Source organism: Cavia porcellus, unplaced genomic scaffold, assembly GCF_034190915.1.
Source record: "Cavia porcellus strain 051 isolate PalLab524CR breed Dunkin Hartley unplaced genomic scaffold, mCavPor4.1 scaffold_4, whole genome shotgun sequence".
NCBI classification, from domain to species: Eukaryota; Metazoa; Chordata; class Mammalia; order Rodentia; family Caviidae; genus Cavia; species Cavia porcellus.
This window is the reverse complement of record NW_026947487.1, coordinates 10,675,299-10,684,248: the sequence shown is the minus strand read 5'-3', so window position 1 is coordinate 10,684,248 and position 8,950 is coordinate 10,675,299. Positions and strand designations below refer to the sequence as shown.

Sequence of the window (8,950 nt, the reverse complement as noted above, 5' to 3'; positions counted from 1 at the left end):
ATCTTAGATCTAGCAATTCAGATAAGCTGTCTATGGAACTTCTGAGTAAACAATAATGAGCTTTCTTTTGTTTCTGATCTTCATATTTGGGGGTGGTACCAGGAATCAAACACAGGACTTTGCACTTGCAAAGTCACTTGTACTGCTGAGCTATATCCCTGGCTCATACATTTTTATCTTACAGAGACGGCTAAACTCAAAATGGTAACTGAAATAGAAGCAGTGAACAAGGCCATAGTTTGTTCCTGATTTTGTATTCTGTAGTACAAGGTCTTGAGCTACACCCACAGTCCAATTATTTATTTAAGCCTGTGAGACAGGGTCTCACTAAGTTGCTGAATTTCCCAGGCAGGTTGGAAATTGTGATCCTCCTGCCTTAAGCTTCCCAGAATGCTGGGATTATAGGAACGCACCACCACGACTGGCTTGTTCTTGATTTTAAAGAGAATGCTTTATAAGTTCCACAATGAACTGTGAACCACTTTAGATTTTCGTAGATATCTGTTATTGGGAGATGAAAGGTATTCAAGTTTTCCAAAAATCTATGTGGATGGTTGAATTTCATCAGGAGTTTGCAGACTGCATAGGAAGTGTTTTACAGATTCTTTTTAGGTTTTTTTTTTTTTTTTTTTTGTACCGGGAATCCAACTCAGGACCTTGCCAGGCAGGCGCTGTGCCAATGCACTATATCCCCGGCTTTCCTTTGACTAATTTAATATAACGCATTCTCTTAGATGCACTACTGTATCCTATTTTGTTATGACAGAACATATTTCACAGTTCTGCGTTGACACTGACATTGTTAGAGTGAATTTGCGTCCTGTACCTACTTCAGAGACCCAGGCTCAAGTAAAGCCTCCAAAGATGTGACCTGACTCTGCCCTGCAGGTCACCGCCGGCTAAGGAAAGTAATTAGTAATTAACTGATTGCCCAAACAGCATCACAGGACTGCACTAGAGCTCCTAATAACTAAAGTAGCGTATGGAACCAATAGAGGTTTTCTTAGATAGCCCCCTAAGAAGTATTTTTAAAGTTCACGAATCCCACTTCCCAACCTAACCCAGGAGACCTAGGACGCTCCCGCAGAGACTAGGAAACAATTTGGAAACCCAGACTAGAGTTCTGCGCATGCGGCACCGGACGTACTTGTCCCGCCTCTTCCGCCCAGCGTGGCCGCCAATTGGTCCGTAGGGCCGTATAAGAGAGTGCGCGCAAGCACGAGGCTCTCTTTCCTCAGTTGCCGCCAAGGTGCTCGGTTCTTCCGAGGGAGCTAAGGCCGCGTTGGGGTGAGCCCTTCACTTCATCCGGCGACTAGCACCGCGCCCGGCAGCCCGCATCATGGCCTCCGTCTCTGAGCTCGCCTGTATCTACTCCGCTCTTATCCTGCACGACGACGAAGTGACCGTCACGGTGAGTGTGGGCTGGGTCTGGCGGGGCGGCCTGCTTCCGGCTTCCGAGCAGGCGAGCGGGCGGGTGGGCTCAGCGCTTCCGCCCTGGCCGAGACCTGGCGGAGCACTGGTCAGCGGGGCTTGTGCATCCTGAGCTGGAGCTGCCTGACTCGTACGCGGACTCCCCCAGGCTTTGGTGTAACTGCTTTGGCTTTCTTCGGCCTAGAGTGCCAGGCCGCGCACTCTGACTAATGCTGCCGCTCTGCACACCCCGCCCGCGCCGGGTCTCTTCACATTAAAATAGCGGCGTGGCCCAGGGCCCTGCCGCCTGGGGAGGCTTCCAGTGCAGATGTTTTGGTTGTAGTAATCTTATGCACTATAAGGAAGGATCTAGAATGAATCGTAAAATGCGAGTAGTCTGGATAGCCTTACGCACAACTTCTTGGCGATTTGATTTTTAGTTTGCAGTTACTTTGGGGACGGTAAAGCTGTGACTGGGAAACTACGCTGAGTTGACGTTTTGCTTATTGCAGGAGGATAAGATCAATGCTCTTATTAAAGCGGCCGGCGTCAATGTGGAACCTTTCTGGCCTGGCTTGTTCGCAAAGGTAAGGCAATTGTGGGGAGGTGGTTGAGGAAGCCCACTGATCTGTTCCGAACGGTGTGTGAGTGTGTTTACTTCACCTCCTCTGTGTTCCTTGACATTTACATGTAGGCGCTAATGAGGTTTCAGTTTGTCTGATGGATTCCTGGTATCAGGTTTTGGTTTCCCATCCATTATGGGTGTGTGTGTTTTGAGACAGGGTTCGTACTTCAAGATGGTCTTAAATTCGCTTAGTGTCTCAGGCTGACCTCGAACACGTGGTGATCTTCCTGCCTTAGTTTTCCAAGTGCTGGCTTGTTCTTTCTGTTCTGAGTCCAGGGTTATTCCTGCCCAAAAGTTACCTGATAGTTTCCAGACAGATTTTGCAGTGTGGTAGCCCATGTGGTTTTATGGAAATTGAATGTGATGGCCTTTTGTTAGCTGTTCACTGTATGTTATATGTAAAAGAAAAACGTTAATAAAGGAAGAGTTCCTTACTGGCCTTGGAGCCTGCAGTAGCTACGACCTTCCCCTGCTGTGGGTTACTTGATCTCCAGCAAGTGAAGCTAATAATAGCATCTAACCCAGTCATGTCTGCCTGGGATTTGGAAAGATGGGCTGTATTGCACCTGTGTCATTTGATGAATTACCTTTGAGAAGGTCCTAGATTGCTTAGCAGTCTAAAGTTTTTTTAAAAAGTTTATTTTTACTTTTTTTCTTTTGAGAGAAAGACAGAGTCTCACTATGTAGATAGACTGACAGGGCAGTCCTCCTTCCTGACTCTGACTCAGCCCTACCTGAATGCTGGGATTACAGGTATGTGGGCACCGTGCTCTGCTAACAATCTGAGAAATTTTAAAGCCAGTGCGGGTGATACATGACTGCAATCCCAGGGAGGCTGAGACAGGAAGAGCACAAGTTCAAGTCTGGCCTGGGCAACTTGGTGAAACCATGTTTCAGAATTTTAAAAAGCTGAGAATGCAGCTCAGGGCCAGAGACCCTGGGTTCATTCCCCAATACACAAGCATGTATATATATAATGAATACATTGTGTATATAAAGTTAAGGGCTAGCCATACAAAAGGAAGAGATTCAATTAGTTGAACCTTGTGTCTGCTCTCCACCTGTGTGAGTCCTAAGTAAGCGTTAAAAGCTGCACAGATTTTTGGTGACTGTAACAGGGTGCACAGCTCTATTGAAGAGTGGCTTTCCGCTGAGGATAGTCATTCTGAAGAGTGCGAAGCTGGTGTCGTAACTCACCAGATGGTGCTGATAATTTAGTTAGAGGGAGAAACAAAGTGGAAAGGGGTGTTCTTGCTAGGTGAGTGCTGTGTAACAGGACAGAATCTAATATTCACCTGTGTGCCTCCGTGCATTGCAGGCCCTGGCCAATGTCAGCATTGGGAGCCTCATCTGCAACGTAGGGGCCGGTGGCCCTGCTCCTGCAGCTGGTGCTGCCCCTGCAGGAAGCCCCGCACCCACCACCACTGCTGCTCCAGCTGAGGAGAAGAAGGTGGAAGCAAAGAAAGAAGAATCTGAGGAGTCTGACGACGACATGGGCTTCGGTCTTTTTGACTAAACCTTAGTTTGTAACATGTTCAATAAAAGCTGAACAGCTGCTGTTGGTCTTGCTGTATTTGAATCTGCCTTGTAAAGGTGATTGGCTGTTTTTTCCTCTTAACCGCCCCACCAGTCTCTCAGTGCCTAACAGTGCTAAGAAGGTACCTGATCATCTTGCATGAAGACTTCAGTGGAGGTGGGAGGACCCTTGACAGGTTTCTAGTGTAAAGTTCTGTGGTTGCAGGACTTGGGGGTGGGATGGGGTGGGGGGCACAAGCTTTAGAAGGCCTCTTGTGCTGGAACATCTCGGAGTAGGGAAGGCCCTAATCACCAGTTAGAGGTAAGTAACCATTTTTTCCCAATTGAATAGCATTAAGTTCATAAATGTGTAAAGTGAACAGGAGGTCTTAGCTCCATTTACTAGATGAGGGCATGAGATCAGTGATAGGGAGCAGGCCCCACCCCATCCTAACTCTAGGAAAGTCCAAGAGATTGCACACAGGTGGTGGGAGACATCTGGAATGCTAGAGCCTCACTGAACAGTAGTACTTGGGGTTGATACATCCTTGTAAAAAAATCAGTACAACGGGAAACCCAAAGAAATCTGAAGGTTGTATTAGACCCATTAGACACAGGGATAGAAATGCCATTATATCAGTCTGCTGTAAAAGCCAGCTCCACTTCTGATTCCTGCACCATGAGAAGCTGACATGCTGGAACATTGTACACAGATATCACTTGACTTCTGTCCAAGGGACAGACCCCTGAGGCTGGCTCCTGGCTGTTCCAGGCTCCTATACGCCACCCTTTCCAACCAGGTTTGGTTTCTTGCTGTGTATTTCTGTACTTAGGTTTTTTTTTTTTTTTTTTTTTTTTTTTTTTTTTTTTTTTAGATGTGGTCTCACTGTGTAGTTTAGGTTCTTTATTTTTTTGTTTTGGAGAGTAGACCCATCTTGATATGTTGCTGAGGCTGGCCTTGAACTTGCAGTGCTCTTGTGTGGGTTTCCTGAATTCTGTTTTGCAGGTGTGTACCACCATACCCAGCTAGGCCCTTGGTAATGTGTTTTAGTTTTTAACTTTTATTTCACTGGTTTGTTTTAGGTACACATAATGGTAACATTAATCATAGGGAATTTGTAATTATACATGATACCTTACTGCTTTTTAGTCTTGTTTTAGAAAGGTAATTTAGCTCAGTGTTGGAGGCAGGGAGCTCAGGTCTGGGTGGCCCCATCTGTAGTGATAGCTTGTCCAACTATGGTTTGGTGACTGGCATGTGCAAGAGGGTCAGGGAGGTCCGGGCTGCTGCAGAGCAAGAGTGCGATTGAGGGGTGCAGAGCCAGCCTCACATGACCTCGTGAATGCCTTGTGAGCTCATTGAGTTCACCAGGGGGTAAGTATTGTGGAAGGTGTGGATGGGGTCTGTGTAAAGTCCACATTAATGTTTTAGGAGAAGTTCTATTGATGAATTTTTGTTTTATGAGTTACTAATGTTTAATAGGAAAATAAAACAATGTTACTAGGCGTTTAAACATTTTCAATATCAACTGTTTACCTGCTTACAAGACCTAAGTGATGGACATGGAGCCGTCTGCTGAAGCTGTCAAAATGGATTTTCAGGCAATATTGCACCGGATTGGGCTAATTCTAAAAGAAAAATCAAAAGAAAACGAAGTTAAAAAATGAAGGTACACAAAAATGTAACAGCACATAATGTGGATAAAACTCAGCCATTCACACTTGGACACGTGCACACACTTTGCTGTTCCTCATGCCAGGTGGGCAGACAATGGTGGCTGTGTTCCCCCGAGTGCAGCTCCTGAGACAGCGGCCGTCAGCAGGCTGAAGTACAGGTGTTCATGAGGAGAGCGTGGCAAGGGCTTCTGGTGCCCACCGGGATGCCCCTGTAGAGCCTGACCCCTAACACAGCCTGCCGGAAGCCCAAGATTCTGGGATGTGAGGCTCTGAGGACAAGCCATGCCCAGCCACATCAGTGTCTTCCCCTGCTGTAAGAGCCCACAGAAACTTGGGGTGCAGGGTTAGACAGCGCCAATGCCACACCTCTCCCGTGTACTCCGATCTCATGGCCACTAAACAGGCTGTGTGATCCAGAGGAATTTAACCATGGCTTCATGTCCCTCGGCGTGGGGTGGATTCTGATGGCACCTGTTTCATAGATTTTTTTGTGGAATTAAATAATACATTTCTTGCACCTAGTTCTTGTTCAGAAAGTGTTATAGCTACGGATGGTGGTGGTGCACAGTAGTAGTCCCGGCTTCTCAGGAGGCTGAGGCAGGAGGATCACTTGAGCACAACATGGGTTTGAGACCGGGTTGGGCAACCTAATGAGAATCTTGTCCCCCGCAAAAAATGTTACTTTGCTCTTCTGTGATAGACTGATGTTTGAAAATTAAGAAGGGAATTAATAATTATTACTGTTAAGGGGGCTGTTTTGTCTAAGCACCTTTTAAATATGAGGAAGCTCAAATGTCGGATTTTCCGCCCTGAGAAGATTAAACTGGTGAGTTGTAAATTTGCTGGATGGAGTTGTTGCCTCGTGGACACTGGTTCGATGCTGCCCCCAGTGGCCAATCGAGGGAATGGCTGCCTGGGCAGGCTCTCTTTCCAGAGCGCCCTTCCTGTGGTGCCCAAAGTCAGGTTACCAAGGAGTGAGTGCCAGCCCACAGCCAGGTGGGAAGGCTTGTTTGTGTGCCCCCTGCAACCCAGCCACGAGCAAACCGAGTGCACTCACGTGGCCTCGCTGGCCCTGTGACTCCCAGCGCAGGCCTTTCTGATATGCTGGAGTTCACTTCCTGTCTGAAAACAGTTGATGCCCTGGAGCCTTTGTGCAACCAACTTCTGGCTCTGCGTTCCTCCAGCGCCCTTGGAAGAAGCAGCCGCATGGAAACCGCTCCTTCTTGGATCATGAAACTTGTGGAGGTCGTGGGAAAAAACCAGTTCTCATAAACTGGGTGTGGTGGTGCACAGCTGTAATCCCAGCACTCAGGAGGCAGAAGCAGGAGGATTGCCATGAGGCCAGCTGGATGGAATTGTGTGAGACCCTGTCTGAACGGAATCTGGTAAAGCCAGGCCCAGGAGAAAGTTGTGTCCCTTCTCTCTGTGACTCTAACACTAGGCAGCACCAGGCTCGATGCCTGGTCCCAGCAGCTATCCTGACCCGAGCAGATGCGCTCACTGCCTCCCACTTGACTTGGTACTGATTACAGAAACTGTTCTGCGGCTCTTTTGTTGACTTTACTGTGTATTTGTCCTTTGATCTGTGTTTTCCAACCCATCTGAGAAACAGGAAAGGAATCCAGAAATTAAGTTAGCAGTGGAACATTTGGAGGGTTTTTTTTCCCCCCTTATGGCAAACACTGATTGGAGATGATTTTAAGTCAGCAACTGGACCTGAGCTGGTTTTGAAGCAAACGTGTTTATGGGTTGGAAGAGTTAAAAAAAAGTTCAGACTGTGGGGTCTCTTTCCTTGGGAAATGGAGAAGCTCATATAATAGAAACGTCAGGGAAGCGGTACCCAATTCAGGGGCGACTCGCCTTGTCCAGTTAGCTGCCACCCAGGGTGGTACTGATGAGCATCAGCATTTAGGGAGGAGAGTTAGAGGCCGCTTGGCACAAAAATATATGCTCGCCACTGTCACAACAGACTTGCCACCATCCGGGCTGCTTCCTTACGGTTTTCTTGGTGGCGGGGGCAGCGGGGATAGACAGGTCTTCAAGAGATCCAGAGTCGTCGAGCAGAGCTGCAGCCCAGTTCTTTGTATCTTTTAAAGTTTTGAAATTGGTCTCCCGAACTTGCACGATCCTCATGCCTCAGCCTCCCGGTGTGCTGGGATTAGAGGCCTATGCCACTGTGGCTGCCAGTGGGCTTTAAACACACAGCTCTGCCCTGTGAGGTCCAGACAGTAGTTTCTGGGCATCTGAGAGGAAATGGGATGATTTTCAAGTCCTCCTTTCTTTGAGGCCCCTCATCAGGGAAAGTGGAACTGGGAGAAGGTTGTCTGACAGTGGCAAGAGAACCCGTCTGGCCCCCTTTCCTCACCTTGGCAGGGTTTCTGAGGAGCTGTGACCCTGCTGTGATGGGCACTTGCACACCTCTGTTGTGTTCTGTTGTTGGAGGTGACACCTCTCTCCTGTTCACTCAGCACGGGTCCTTTGAAGAGGACCCCAGCCTCAGTTTGCTCTGCTAAGAAGCCTGGCATTTACAGACCCGTGTCGACTTACTCTGGAGCCTGTGTTGACATTTGCTGGGAAACAGTAACACAAACTGGTCCTGGAGTGAGGCCCAGGACTGCGCCGGAGAGGAGCTCTCTCTGTTTGGGTGTGAACCACCTTGAGAGTTAAACATAACAGTGCTGCTGTACCCTCTGTGTGTCTCAAGGGGTCCTTTCAGTTTTAGACTCAGAGTCTGAACACTTTCTCAATTCTGTTTTGGTTTTTTGAGACAGGGTCTTGCTGTGTACTCTAGCCTGGCCTTATACTCACGGCGATTCTCCTGCCTCAGCCTCCCAAATGTTGGGACTACTGATGTGTGCCACAGGGCCTGGTGATGCTTTTTTTTTTTTTTTTTTTTGTCTTTTTCCTTTTTGTTGGTACCGGTGATCAAACTCACAACTGCCTGCTTGCAAGCTAAATCCCCAGCCCTCCGGTGATGCTTTTGTTGAAGGTCTCTAGAAGGCATCCGGTGTTAATTTCAGATGAGACCAAGCCGTTGCAGCAGTGGCGCCAGCCTCCTCCAGACCCTGGTCTTGTGGGAGCCCTGGTTGTAGTGCGATGTAACCGTACCTTGGGCTTGGGTTCAAGTACAGCTCGGGCCCTACGTGGCTGTGTGATGCAGGGGCAGCCACTTCCTGTCTCTGGCTTTCAGTCTGTTATTTGTAACCGGGGAACAACTTGTCTATAGGCTTGACTCCAGCTCACCTGAGGCCTCAGGCCTGAGCCTACAGAAAGTGTTTGTCAAGTGACTCAACAAGCCACTCATCTGATCTCTCTGTCTTGCTCTGACATCCAGCGCCTGAATCCCTCCCTGAGGCAGGCTCTCCCGATCATTGTGTGCCGACCTCTGCTGGGGGTGTCACTGCTGATCCCAGCAGAGTCCCCACGCCCCACTGACTCAGCTGTTTGACTGCCCCAGGGAGCCACCCTGGCCCTGGTCCCTCCCATGCCGTTGCTTGGACAGGGAGCAGCTTCTTGGGTGAGGGGTGCGTGTGTCTGCCTCTCTTGCCTGGAAACTGACTTTGAGATGTTGTGTTGCTGCTGTCGCTGGGCGACGGGAATTGCTTTTCTGCTGTCTGCATGCGCCCATTCACCACTGTGGGGCTGGGTGGCCACGTCTACTCCAAGCCCCCTCAGCTGCTGGCTGCCTCCTGGCCTGAGGTAGAGGCGCCAGGCAGACCAGGT

General features: G+C 48.7%; 1 protein-coding gene across 1 annotated transcript; it reads left to right on the top strand.

The window, feature by feature from the left end:
* The first annotated feature begins 1,205 nt into the window (after positions 1–1,205).
* Rplp1 (ribosomal protein lateral stalk subunit P1) lies at positions 1,206–3,590 on the top strand. Its single transcript, XM_003477629.5, has 3 exons — positions 1,206–1,411; positions 1,923–1,997; positions 3,354–3,590. The coding sequence occupies exons 1-3, from the start codon at positions 1,340–1,342 to the stop codon at positions 3,549–3,551; spliced, it is 345 nt and encodes a 114-aa protein (XP_003477677.1). The 5' UTR covers positions 1,206–1,339; the 3' UTR covers positions 3,552–3,590.
* The last annotated feature ends 5,360 nt before the right edge of the window (positions 3,591–8,950 follow it).

What these genes read in the sequence shown, in the direction of transcription:
- Rplp1 (XM_003477629.5), top strand. Translation starts at nt 1,340, where the DNA reads ATGGCCTCCGTCTCTGAGCTCGCCTGTATCTACTCCGCTCTTATCCTG. An exon ending in ACGACGAAGTGACCGTCACG is followed by an intron (nt 1,412 to 1,922) that starts GTGAGTGTGGGC and finishes TGCTTATTGCAG; the next exon opens with GAGGATAAGATCAATGCTCT. An exon ending in GGCCTGGCTTGTTCGCAAAG is followed by an intron (nt 1,998 to 3,353) that starts GTAAGGCAATTG and finishes CGTGCATTGCAG; the next exon opens with GCCCTGGCCAATGTCAGCAT.